General features: G+C 52.3%; 6 protein-coding genes across 6 annotated transcripts; 3 read left to right on the top strand and 3 right to left on the bottom strand.

The window, feature by feature from the left end:
• Window positions 1–54: 54 nt before the first annotated feature.
• Window positions 55–1,748, bottom strand: BJX68DRAFT_272999 (uncharacterized protein; the record flags this gene model as incomplete). The annotated part of the gene is made up of 3 exons (XM_071047334.1): window positions 55–284; window positions 372–1,531; window positions 1,594–1,748. 3 exons carry the CDS (start codon window positions 1,746–1,748, stop codon window positions 55–57), a joined length of 1,545 nt encoding a protein of 514 aa, XP_070892620.1.
• A 1,775-nt stretch (window positions 1,749–3,523) lies between these two features.
• On the bottom strand, window positions 3,524–4,909 carry BJX68DRAFT_280164 (D-galactonate dehydratase; the record flags this gene model as incomplete). Its single annotated transcript, XM_071048884.1, has 5 exons — window positions 4,725–4,909; window positions 4,605–4,674; window positions 4,492–4,531; window positions 4,332–4,443; window positions 3,524–4,277 (listed from the first exon to the last, which is right to left on the bottom strand). Exons 1-5 carry the CDS (start codon window positions 4,898–4,900, stop codon window positions 3,524–3,526), a joined length of 1,152 nt encoding a protein of 383 aa, XP_070892619.1. The 5' UTR covers window positions 4,901–4,909.
• Window positions 4,910–5,589: 680 nt separating this feature from the next.
• BJX68DRAFT_249640 (uncharacterized protein) lies at window positions 5,590–6,614 on the bottom strand. The gene is made up of 3 exons (XM_071042151.1): window positions 6,393–6,614; window positions 6,109–6,321; window positions 5,590–6,050 (listed from the first exon to the last, which is right to left on the bottom strand). Exons 1-3 carry the CDS (start codon window positions 6,525–6,527, stop codon window positions 5,607–5,609), a joined length of 792 nt encoding a protein of 263 aa, XP_070892618.1. The 5' UTR covers window positions 6,528–6,614; the 3' UTR covers window positions 5,590–5,606.
• A 394-nt stretch (window positions 6,615–7,008) lies between these two features.
• BJX68DRAFT_280163 (major facilitator superfamily domain-containing protein) lies at window positions 7,009–8,957 on the top strand (the record flags this gene model as incomplete). The annotated part of the gene is made up of 8 exons (XM_071048883.1): window positions 7,009–7,324; window positions 7,390–7,730; window positions 7,790–8,029; window positions 8,079–8,168; window positions 8,225–8,281; window positions 8,341–8,434; window positions 8,520–8,663; window positions 8,749–8,957. 8 exons carry the CDS (start codon window positions 7,009–7,011, stop codon window positions 8,955–8,957), a joined length of 1,491 nt encoding a protein of 496 aa, XP_070892617.1.
• A 586-nt stretch (window positions 8,958–9,543) lies between these two features.
• On the top strand, window positions 9,544–10,369 carry BJX68DRAFT_280161 (NAD(P)-binding oxidoreductase; the record flags this gene model as incomplete). Its single annotated transcript, XM_071048882.1, has 2 exons — window positions 9,544–9,778; window positions 9,857–10,369. Exons 1-2 carry the CDS (start codon window positions 9,629–9,631, stop codon window positions 10,367–10,369), a joined length of 663 nt encoding a protein of 220 aa, XP_070892616.1. The 5' UTR covers window positions 9,544–9,628.
• Window positions 10,370–10,751: 382 nt separating this feature from the next.
• Window positions 10,752–12,655, top strand: BJX68DRAFT_259530 (cytochrome P450; the record flags this gene model as incomplete). Its single annotated transcript, XM_071043708.1, has 5 exons — window positions 10,752–10,929; window positions 10,992–11,054; window positions 11,124–11,480; window positions 11,546–12,525; window positions 12,581–12,655. The coding sequence occupies 5 exons, from the start codon at window positions 10,752–10,754 to the stop codon at window positions 12,653–12,655; spliced, it is 1,653 nt and encodes a 550-aa protein (XP_070892615.1).
• Between the last annotated feature and the right edge of the window lie 47 nt (window positions 12,656–12,702).

The following is a 12,702-nucleotide window of genomic DNA, read 5'->3' as shown; positions in this document are numbered from 1 at the left end:
TACGCGGGTCATTTCTCCCCACGCGCTATAGCAACAATGATAAATATTCAAACATTACAGCTCATCATGAGCCAGCTGCCACTGCATTTCCAGCAGGTTCTGCCTCCGGATCAACGCCAGCCTCGCTGCCCCATCTGCTGCGAGAGTGAGATCACTCAACGACCCGCCGATTATTGGAATGGAATCTCCAAGAGCTTGCTCGACAGCACGACGGATGAGATAGCCATCCATCCAGTCAGAGAGGATCGCCACCTGGTCAACCAAGTTGCGCCGCCAGGAGTGAGCTGTATGCCTGTCAGAATAATTTGAAAAGGAATGCCAAATGGAGCGAGGCCCTGGCGGTCGGGAAAGAAGATGAGAAACCAACATACTTGCAGCGGCTTCCACAAAGACACTAATCGAGTTTGCCAACGACGTCACGTACGCCCGATCCTTCTCTTCAACCATCTCCCGCGTAAGATTGACACCAGGATTCCGGCCGTAAACCCACCAGTCGTCCAAGTACAGTGGTTCCTCATTTAGATACCCAGATTCCGACTCGGCCCAGTCTTCAGCACCCTCATCCGCCGTTCCAAGCGTCGTATGAAACTCCGCGGAATACGACTCCAGCCCAATATACGCGGCCCTAACATCCTGCCTCTTAAGCCGCATCCTCGCCATCGCCACCCTCGACACAAGAGACTCCAGATCTGCCCCAACCTGCAGTTGCGTCGCTAACTCTTCGCTCGACCGAATCAACGCTTTGGTAAGGCTGTTGTATAGCGTCCGGCTGCGCCAGGGGTCCAGGGGGAGATACGGGTCCGGCGGAGTGCGGCCGTCGGCGTCACGCCTGACGTTTGAGGCCCGTCTGCGGCGGGGCCCAGAGCCCTTGCGGGTTCCGGCGCGGCTACCGCCGTCGTACCACATGCGGATCCCGCAGTGCTGGATTCCCTGGTGAATGACGAGGACGGAGTCGCCTTCCCCAACAGCGGGGTTCTCGAAGTGGGTTAGGGATGTGCGGGGGATGGGATGGGAGACAGTGTCGATGCCAGCTTTGCGGGAGGCCTCGACGACCAGTTGGGCGACAGTTTGGTTGAAGGAGTCTGGGATGCCGATGACAGCGAACGAGATGTTCGTTCCGGTGTCGGCGCGTGCGGCGGCTTTGACATTTGTGAAGACTTGTATGAGTACTTCTTCCATCTCGGCGAGGGTCAGGTGGCCATTTGGCTTCTGCCGGGTTACTATTGATATGGCTGCATGGATAGACCGATCGATATGCGCATAAAATGCACGCGTCTGGCTGATTGTGGCCTGCACGTAGGGATGGTTGATATAGGCAATCTTGGCCGTAAGTTCTCCCGCATAATATTTAAAGAGAAGCTTGAGCCGCCCGTATATGCTTTTGCCGTGCTTGTGGTCACCAAAGAGGGCTTTTAGATTCCGCGCCTCGTAGTACTCGGCGGATAATTGGCCGATGAGACTGCTGTATTCGGCACTTTTCACTACGGCCAGCGGAGTAAAGACGGCTGTTGAGTTGGCGTAGGAGGCGGTGCTGGGATTGTGCGAGTTAGCTTGGAGAGGTCTTTGACGAGTCCGAGGGTCCGGTCTGCTTACATGTATTGGTAGCCCAGATCAATCCCTATCGGCTCGTTGATGTCATTCCAGTCGCAGTTGCCATCATAGGCGACCACACTGGCGGCAGGCCACAGGAGGAAAAGTATTCCGAGGATTATGGAAGAGACGGCGCTGGAGCCTCGCGCGAGAAACATTGTGAGCGCGTCCACTGGACATGGACATCGTGGTAGGGAACGGGCCCCTTTATGCCTTAAAAATTTTGTTAGTCCGGGTGACTAGCGCGAACTAGTCCTCGGAGCCTGCCAGGCACCCATTGCTCCATTTGTTGGGATAAAGTATACTCGAGCTGGCCCTATTCTCAATTCCAGCAATGTAGATAATGTACGTTGCATGTCCGAGAAACATGGACGTATAGAACATATCACATCCTGTGGTCGACGATCTCTTGGCGATCACATGGCCTGTTAGAGCCTGCGCCTTAGGGGCGTACGGCGCCGGGGCGGGCAGATCCGGGCATTGCCAAGTCGCTAAACTAGCCGCTAAGGTTCCCCCCGAGCCCCGGCGAGCCCTGACATCGCTGGCTTCAACTTGGACTACATAAGTGAACTTGCCTTGTGCTCAGAATGACGGATCACTTGTTGACAACTAGTTGATATTACAGGTCTGTGATTTAGTCATTTTGATTTGACCATTTATAGTGAACTCACGACTTCTACCGTATCCCACCATGTGGGAAAGGCAAAATGGAAACTCCAATATAAATGCATGGTTTGGACCAATCTGTCATAACAAATGATTTGAAGCATGTCAGAAGGAAGTAGCTTGTCCAAGGAGTGCCAAATCGCACACTATACTTTTCATACGTAGGACAAAACGGTGGTAAAGTGGTCGTCCTGATGCTGTACGTCGCCCATGATCTGATTCAGACGTCGCTCGGGTTGAACATCTTCTGGGTTTGTAGATCAGAATGCGTCTTAAGTTGAATAAGGAAAGTAAGTTGCGTGGCAGTGGTCAGCAATATATAAGCTTAGAGTCATTGAGAATGGTGCGTCTCCGCTGTTGCTTTGAGTGGAACCTAATTGTCACCGTCAGGCCTATGCAAAGTCTGGGGCTGAATCCAGCGTTCCTACCAAGCTTCATGAGGAATAACAAGCTCAACTCTGTTGCATTCCACCCTTACCGAAGAGAGTAAAGTTGGTTATTTTGTTCTAGCCCTTAGACAGCTCTTTCTCCATAAACAGCGCAACCTTAAAACGATACACGATGATCTAGACTCAGGGCAAACCTGGGAAGGCCTGTTCCTCGCTATCTGTTCCAAGGGCACCTGATAGCCTTAGACGCTGAAGTGTGGTATGTAACCCTGATTATGATTGTTCCAAGATCAATCCTTCGAGATAGTAAAAGTACTCCATCTAGCAATAATCATATCGGACTTTTGAATACAAGGTAGATAATGATGCTGTTCACTATGCAGCGTACCAGATAAGCCTATAGTAAGTTAGGCCATTTGGGAGACGTCCAGGAAGCCCAATGAGTGCAGATTGGTCTTTGAGACTGTAGTCTACATCATGACAGCTGAAAATGCATGTGATCAGAAGGCCAGCAGCTTTCCTTTTTTTTTAAAAAAAAAAAGACAGAGAGACAGAGAGAAGGGACACAATGGTCAGTATTATGGTTGTCTCTCATCCAAAGTATGCTCTGATAATCTAACAGCTTGCTATCCCTTTATGGTTGGTAACAGCAACATAAATCCTCATTACCATTGTGCCCTCCTCGCCTTGGCCTACTAGCGCTCCAAGCGCCAGGCGAGGCTGTCGGCGTAAACGTTTTGCCACTTGTAAAGCAAACCCTATTTGTAGTGTAGAGGCAAAGAGACTGGACACAGCTTCACCACTCACACTTGCGCTCTATTACGCATTCTTCTCACATCTTTGTTCAATCCCTTGTCACCTTGCATAACCTGGGTAGACTACCACTCGCGAATACCCCCATCAGGCCCAAAGAACTCCTTACACTGCCACGGCCGTGTCTCAGATGCGATTTTTCGGACCAAATCTTCATTAATCTCAATACCCAACCCTGCCCCAGTCGGCGCCTTCACATAGCCGTCTTCGATATCAAATACACTCTGATCCTTAAGGTATGTGAGCAAGTCGATATCGCCTGCCTCAGTGTTATAATGCATCCCAAGGCTCATTTCCAGAATCGCGAAGTTGGCCGTCGATAGGGCGACATGGAGAGACGCAGCAAATGCTACTGGCCCCAAGGGACAGTGAGGTGCAATGGCCACATCATATGCCTCGGCCATATTTGCAATCTTCTTCGTTTCCGAGATCCCACCCGCGTGTGCAATATCTGGCTGGAGGATATCGACGGATGCATCCTCGAGAAATCGCTTAATATCCCACCTCGTGTATAATCGCTCACCAAAGGCAATTGGAATAGCTGTTTGGTCTGAGAGCTGCTTAATTGCTTCCGGGTGTTCGCACAGCAAGGGCTCTTCGATGAACAGCGGCTTATATGGTTCGAGGGCTTTGGCTAATTGCTTTGCCATTGGTTTATGCAGGCGACCGTGGAAATCTAATCCAGCATCCAGACCCAGGGCCTTGACGGTTTTCAGGCGCTCGACTGTTGCCTCTAGTACACGTGGTGAGTCGACCCAGTTGACGTCCTCGGTGGCGTTCATCTTGACGCATTTTAGACCCTGTGCGATACGAGCTTTTCTACAAGGCAGTCAGCGAGTCGTGATTCTATTACTTCCCATGCAACCGACTCACGCTGCAACTTCGACATCCTTTGGCCGGTCGCCACCAATCCACGCGTAGACCTGGACCTTGTGTCGCACCTGGCCTCCCAAAAGCTCGTATACAGGAACGCCTAATGTTCGACCTATCCCTGGCGTTAGACGACGAACAATGTTCAACAAGACGGCTTCACCTTTCAAGTCCCATAGAGCGATATCAATACCAGAGAGGGCCTGGATGTCGATTATGTTAACCAGATGGTCTGTGCAAGTCGACTATTACAAGGGAAGTTCAAGCAGTACGCACCGACATGAAGACAGGACCACCGCGATAGAACCCGTGTCTCCAGAACATCTGCCATATGTTTTCAATGTTGCTGCACCTGTCAGCCCATAGCACTGATGAAGGGAGCAGAAATCTACCAACTTCGCTTCGAGCCCGATCAGTCGCATGATCATCTCATCTAATGCGCCCTCAACGGCCATATCGTGTCCTTCCAATGTTGCCTCACCCCAACCATAGCCGCCAGCCTCATCGCATATCTTTACCATAAGCCATCGGGGCTTGACGCGGAAGTATTCGACCGATTTGATCTTGGGCATGTTTGCAATCTGTACGCCAGAATGAAAAGAAGGTGAAGAGCAAGCTTGAAGTTGTGAACCGGATTGTGGACTTATCCTGGATATGCAGTCAACGATGCCTACTAATATAACAACTGACGCAGACACAGTACATGCACGACCTGCCTTCAAAGGGAAAAGCGTGGGGGTTGATCCTCCTAATCATTCGGGGCAGGTTGGCATCGGGCAACTTCCGTCTTCTTCCGGTTACTCCACCAGCTACATCTATCCCAGCCTCTAGTGACGACATCCGAGATTCGTATCATTCTTCTTACCCCGGATATTCCGAAATGGCCCCGCGCCGATCTTGATGCAGTTTCTCCGCGTGGGAGCACACCCATCATGCTAGGAATGCGGAGAGGAACCCCCACACCTCCATCATCCCGTATCTCATTTTCCTAGTTACTAGTGGCTCGACTTGTCTACCATGGGTCAATGCACACGGTGTTTAACTCGGGCTGTGGCATTCTGTTCCCGAGCCAAATGCTTGCGTGACAGTTGCCGCACTACGGTAGGTTTGCAGCAGTGGTAGAAAGACATAGTTTTGGGCCACTGTCAATGCATAGAAGGCAATCGCAATTGACAGGACCATTTGGGATAATAGACAATAAAAATGTAATGTTCTCTCCGTCTCAGGGTCACGACATACTCTTAACGCGAAACCGATATTCCCTCCTTGTAATCGCCGCTACCGTCCCATCCACCCTCCATCAACAGTCAAAATCTCCCCATATACATACACGCTCGCCTTGCTAGCTAGAAATATTGTCGCGCCTTTGAAATCCTCCGGCGCGCCCCATCGGCCGGCAGGAATCCGAGCTAAAATGCTAGCAGCACGCTCCTTGTCCTTGATCAAGGCCTCATTCATATCAGTGGCAACATAGCCTGGAGCGATGGCGTTGACGTTCACCCCCTTGGAAGCCCACTCGTTTGATAGCGCCTTGGTGAGCTGCGCCACTCCGCCTTTCGCCGCAGCGTACGCTGGTACCGTCAGCCCGCCTTGGAAAGAAACGAGACTGGCCACGTTGATGATGCTTCCCCTGTGCCCTGCAGCATCCGGTGTTCGAGTGAGCATGTAGGCGCCGACGTCTCGACAAAGGGTGAAGACGGTGGATAGGTTCACTTGCAAAACCTGGTTGATATTAGAAGAGCGGTCATTGACGCTTGGTTAATGTGTAGGTAGATCCTACCTCGTCCCAGTCCGATTGGGGGAATACATGGCTTGGATGACGCCTTTGTATACCGGCGCATGTGACGAGGATACTGATGTCGTGTCCATCATGAAGAACCTTTGCAGTAAGCTCAGAGACTTGTGCCTGTGAAGCTAGATCGCATGTATAGATCGAGGCCTTCCGTCCTACTGCCTCAATCGCCTCTTTCGTAGCCTGTTGGCTCCTATCTCGCTGCTACAGGTTAGCACACGAACATGTAAAATCTGCCTTCTGCCATCACAGCCTGGCCAAAGCCAATGTACCTGGATAAGAACTACATCTGCTCCGGCCTCCGCCAGAGCAAGAGCCATGTCCGCCCCGATGCCCCGAGTTCCGCCGGTCACCATGGCCGTCCGGCCCTCCAGCGAAAAGTATTTTTCCAGATAAGCGCTCGCCATTTAGAGGGGTAGATTGTATGACAGGCTGAGTACAGTTCTCTGGGAACTTCTATGCGGTGTTAATGTTGGGTCGAATTAAGTGATTATGCCTAAATACCGGTCCAACGGACCCCGCCCTTCACCCGTCAGCCCACGTACGATCTGCATCGGTCTGCTCTCCGAGCATACGAGTCATGCGGGGATGGCGTTGGGGGCCGTCCACCCCACGGATTCTGGGGGTTCGATCGTTTCATATCGATATCTAGTCCTGTTGAAGCGACAGGAGGCCCCCACGCTTCTCCAGACTACCCCAGGCTCACCTCCATAAGACCCCCCACGCACTCCCGGTGTTCATGGGTATACCCACCCATTATCCTATCCACTTCTATACTTTCAAGTGAGAGAATCTTAAGCCGCCTTTACCTGCTTCTACCCCCTACACCGCTAGATCCCAAAAGAAACCTCTTTTCAACTATCCAGCGGGCAGCATTGACCTCCCACTATGGCCGACCAGGAGAACCTAAACTCTTCGTACATTGAAGATGTCGAAGAGAAGCAGTTGCAAAAGACCGGTCAGCGGGTACCTGGCAAGCCCGCCTCTCTGGCTGCACTCACAGACGACGAATATACCAAGATCGGTCGCCGAGCGACGCTGAAGCTCGACGCGTTTATCATGCCCTGCATGGTCATCATGTACATTTTCAACTACCTGGACCGTCAGAATATCGCAGCGGCGAAACTCGCAGGTATCAAGGAGGACCTGGGTATTTCCGACGTGCAGTACCAGACATGTGTTAGCATTCTATTCGTCGGATATAGTACGTTCCACCTGCAACAACAATAGTACCAGTTATTTGTGGGCCTCTGCTAATCCTCCTGTTAGTCCTGATGCAGGTCCCATCAAACATCATCGTCGGGAAGATTCGATGGCCTGGCGTGTATATCTGCGGTGCAATGGCGCTGTGGGGCCTGCTATCGGCTCTCACTGCGATCGTGCACAACTTTGCGGGTCTCATGGCTTCGCGGTTTTTTCTTGGTTTCATCGAAGCTGTCTTCTTTCCCGGTGCACTATTCTACATGTCGCTCTTCTACACCCGCAAACAATATGCGCTTCGTACAGCAATTCTGTATTCTGGCTCGCAGCTTGGTAATGCCTTTGGTGGGTTGTTTGCGATTGGCATACTGGAGCTTGATGGCAGGAGTGGGATGGAAGGATGGCGCTGGGTGGGTCTACGTTTACTCTGGTATGCTGGCAAGCGGTACAGCTGATACTATATTCGCAGCTGTTCTTGATTGAGGGCGTCCTTACCATCGCTCTGGCAATTATCATCGCCTTCGTCCTTCCCAATAAACTCGACAGTTTACCGCACGGGTTTACGCAAATTGAACAAGAATGGCTGGTATGGAACTTTGAAGAGGACCAGGGCCAGCAGGACAACGCCGATGAAATCAGCGCCATGAAGGGTGCTCTGATGGCTGTTACTGATATCAAGACATGGCTACTTATGGCTACCTTGTACACTGTGAGTATGCCTTATTCGGTTTACAGCTTACAATCTAACATTGGAATAGGTCTACATTGCGGCTGCCGTCAGCAACTTCTTCCCGTCTGTCGTGGCCACGTTGGGGTATGGCAGGAATGAAACTTATGCGCTTACTGCGGTTTGAGACGCCTCCACCTCAAAGCGTTGGGCTATGGAACTGACAATGGGCTACAGCCCCCATACATTCTATGCGTCATTGCAATGGTTATCAACGGATTCCATTCGGACAGGGTAAGTACCAGTTCGAACAGACGAACCAAATCCGAGCCACTATTACTGACTCACCATAGAAGCAAGAGCGCTACTGGCACATCGTGTGTCCCATGATAATCTGCCTCGCAGCGAATATCATCGCCGTCGCGACCCTCAATACGGCCGCTCGCTGTGAGTCACTATTTTTCTTCTGTCTCCGAACCTCGCAACCTCGCACGAGGATAGCGATCTAACAACCATGCGCGAACTTATCTAGATGTCGCCATGATGCTCATGCCCGGCTCCTTCTACGCGGCAGCGACTGTCGTGATATCCTGGGCCGCGGGATCCCTATCGCAGCCAACAATCAAACGTGCTTCAGCCATCGCATTGATTAATGCTGTGTGCAATACCCCAAATGGTTGAGTTACCCCCCTCTAATCCGCTCCCCCCGCCGCCGGGTATCTAACCCCTGCCCGAACCCTGTTTTCTAACGCCACCAATAGTCTGGTGTTCGTACCTGTACGGCTCATCCCCACGATATCTTCCAGCCTTCCTCGTCAACCTAGCTGCGTCTGCTCTGGCTATCCTGGCTGCGACCGCCACGCGGATGTACCTGCAGAGGGAGAACCATAAGCTGGATATGGGTGCTGATACTGGACGGAATGGGCCGACAGAGGCGCAAAAGGCGGCTGGATTTCGGTACACCCTTTGAGCCATATGACCAAATTGGTTACTCGCCATATACACGCCACATCCGTCGGGTACTTGCAGAAAATCTACGGAGACTAATGAAGGGAGGTTGTGCAGACTTACTAAGCGGCGTACCAAGCGGCTGTCTCCAGCAGGTGTCGAAGTATATATCTTCATTGTTTGTCTCTCCGATACTCCCAAGCCCGCCCTCGGAAGTGGTCTTTGGATCGTACCTGTAACATTTCCCGGCGAAGTCCCACAAGACATCATACCTCCCAAGGGTGTCTGGGGCCTCCTAAGCCTGTATGTAGATTCAGCGCGCAGACCCCCAATTCCCCGAGCTGCAGTCACGGTCGAGGCCTTGGCTCCCGGCTCTTTTAGCGCAAACTAGCGGGTTTTAGCCGCCTCGCCCCGTGCGATGACGTTCCGTGATTCGTTGAGGAGAATTAGTGTGTGTGGGGCCTTTGTTGGAATCCAAGAGTGGGTCACTTTCAGCGAGCTCTGGAGTCCCAGCGAGGTTTCGTATAAAAAGACGAGCGACATGCACGTAGCACCTTGAACCAACCTTGATCTTTGAGCTTAGTTCTTACATTTTCCTCTCCCGCGCGCAAGTCCAAAGCCATCGGCATCACCACTGTCGCCACCCTCCTCCGTATCTCTCTACCTGTGTGATTGATCACAACCTCCACCAGAATGGAAGGAGAGGCAAAGTCAATACTCATCTTCGGCGCCTCAAGTCCAACGGGACAGTTGATCGTGGAGGAAGCGCTCAGTAACAATTGGAATGTCAAAATCTACGGCCGCCGCACACTCCCAAAGCACGCAGAGAACCCTGCAATCACAGTACGAACACCGAGCCCTCCCTCCCTCACTGCCTTCCTTACCTTTCTGTATACCAGACTAAATGCTAACTCCAACCAGACTGTAGAGGGCACACTAGAAGACGTGGAAAAACTCCGTCAGGTCATCAAGGGTACGACCGTGATCGTCTCCGTCCTCGGGCCCTCGGGGACAAAGATCAAGAACACGCCTTTTCCCAGTTTCTACAAGCGCGTTTTCGAGCTGATGCGCGAAGAGAATGTCAAGCGGATTATTGCGCTAAGTACATTCAGCGTGTCGCATCCGAATGACAGATTCAGCCTCGTGTGTCGGTTATTAGTGGGCATGCTCTGGCTATTCGGGAACAGCGCGTGGAAGAATCTTGTTGAGGTGGGGAAGACGTTTGATGAGCATGCGGGTGGTTTGGAGTGGACGTTATTCCGTGTCGGCTTTTTGAAGGATCAGGGACCGGCGAAGATTGTGCAGGGGTATATAGGGGATGGGAAGCTGGGGATGGGGGTGAACCGGGTGGATGTGGCGCGGTGGGTGGTTGGGCAGGCGAGCAGAGACAAGGCGGAGAATGTGGGCGATAAGCCTGGGATCTCTTCTGCGTGATATAGTGTAGTGTAAATGACTATCGATAAGGGTTTCTGTGGACATATCAAAAGCATTCTCAAGATTAGGACGGTATAGTAATTTGCCGAACATCATGCCACTACAACGTTGTATTCGTGCCTATACCCACCTCAGGAGCCAGGACGCTTGGAGGAAAAGGAAAGGTATATAAAAAGCTTATGAATCAAAAATCGGATTCAAAATGCAGTAGGAATTCAGCTCGCCCCAATAAGCAAAACATGAGCTGGTCCAGGCACGGGCGCCCCTGACCCGCTAGCGCCGTTGGCCCAATCCTTGTATATATGACATCAAGTCTACAACGGATCATCTATCTCTTCGTCGAACATTCGACGGTTGTTGGACCAAAAGCAGAGACCGAACTATGTTAACTGCAACGATAGTCGTCGTATGCTCGGGCCTTGTGATATTTGGTCTCGCACGCCTACGATTTGTCCGCTTCACTCAATATGCCCACATCCCTGGACCAGCTACGTCTCTCGTATGGGGGCATCTCAAGCTCATTTTCCAATTGATCAGACAAGATCCATCAAAACACTTTCGTACGTATTGCCCTCATTGGGTGACGGATGCCAGAGGATGATAAAAGTCGGTCTAACGTGAGACGTTTTCGCAGAATATGCAATCCACAGTCTGATAAAAAGGCAGTCAGACGATACTGGATTAAGTACGTTGGACACTCCGTTTTGATAGCTGCCCACCAAGAAGGAAGTCCCTTGCACTGATAGTCTGACAGTGCTTCTCGATCTACGACCTGCATTCTACCCCATCGCCGTCATCTACTCGCACGATCTCGCCGAGCAAATCAGCAAGGCAACGCCGCAGTTCAAATACAGTGTCCCCAAGGCACCACTGCAAGACATGATCGGACACGTCATCGGGCGCGATTCATTCTTGACCAATAATGGTGAGCTGTGGAGGGATACGCGCAAGATGTTCAACGCGGCCTTTGCGCCGAACCATTTGGCGAGCTTTATCCCGCCGATTCTCGAAAAGATTCAGGTCTTCTTACGAGCGCTTGATGCGAATGCCAGGTCTGGCGACGAGTTTGAGTTGGGTGAGCGCTGTACGCTGCTTACGTTTGATGTGATCGGTGAGTACGACCTAGAGACTGATACTGAGAAACTACCAGGAGGAAGTTTCCTGACCACGGCTTAGGGCGAGTGATTCTGAACATCGACCTGAAAACCCAAGGAAAAGCATCGGAGCAGCACGTAGTCGTCCGGTGCTTTATGGAACTCCTCGCAAACCTTCCGACGTTCCCCCAGATCGAGTGGGTGCTCAGTCCACGCAAGTATCGACGACGGATGCAAATCACACAAACGATCGAGTCCTCATTGGAGTCGATCATCCAGCAGAAATTCGAGAAGCTGCACGGCGATAAAGCCTACGGTGACGGGCCTGCGACATCCGACCGAAGTGTCCTGTCGCTGGCGCTCGAGGGCGTTGACTCGTTGACCCCCAAGGCGATTCGGACGAGCATGGACTCGATCCGTACGTTTCTGTTTGCTGGGTATGACACGACCTCTGTTCTATTGCAGTGGGCGTTTTACGAGCTATCACGGACACCTCGCGCTCTGGCAGCCCTGCGCGACGAGCTCGATCGAGTGCTAGGACCAAACGCCGACCCAAGCGCGGCAGCAAATGCGATCGCTGCCAACGAGGCCAAACTCAGCCAACTGGTCTATCTGACGGCCGTGATCAAGGAAACACTCCGACTGCATCCACCAGCAGGAACGTCTCGCTTCGCCGAACCTGGGTCCGAGTTCCACCTACAGACGTCACGGGGGCCTTTGCGCGTCGATGGAGCGATTCTATACCTTAACCACTTCTCCATCCAGCGGGATCCGACCGTCTACGGCGAGTCCGCGGAGACCTGGGTTCCAGAGCGCTGGTTGCAGACCGAAGGCGCAAGCGAGGGGTTCGCTGCGGGTGCCTGGCGGCCATTTGAACGGGGGCCCCGCGGGTGCATTGGGCAGGAACTCGCGATGCTGGAGGCGAGACTTGTGCTTGCGATGGCAGTGCGGCGGTATGATTTCGTCAAGGTTGGGCTTGGGGCGACTGCGGACGGGGATGGCCATGGCGGTGCCAGGATTGATGAGAACGGGCAGTATGTGAGCAGTGAGCCGTTGTACGATGTGAGTTTACCTGCGAAATGTTTTGTTGGCACGTCCAGTGGCTAATTCTCGGCAGACATTCAACTTGTCGGCTAAACCAGTGGATGGGACAAGGATGAGGGTGGAATTCCGCCAAGCGAGAGTTGACTGATGTTTCTTCAGCCATTGGCGGGGGTGAGACGTGCAGTTTTATTGGTG

This window comes from Aspergillus pseudodeflectus, assembly GCF_044049435.1.
Source record: "Aspergillus pseudodeflectus strain CBS 756.74 chromosome Unknown BJX68scaffold_95, whole genome shotgun sequence".
NCBI classification, from domain to species: domain Eukaryota; kingdom Fungi; phylum Ascomycota; class Eurotiomycetes; order Eurotiales; family Aspergillaceae; genus Aspergillus; species Aspergillus pseudodeflectus.
This window is presented reverse-complemented; position numbering and strand designations above follow the sequence as displayed.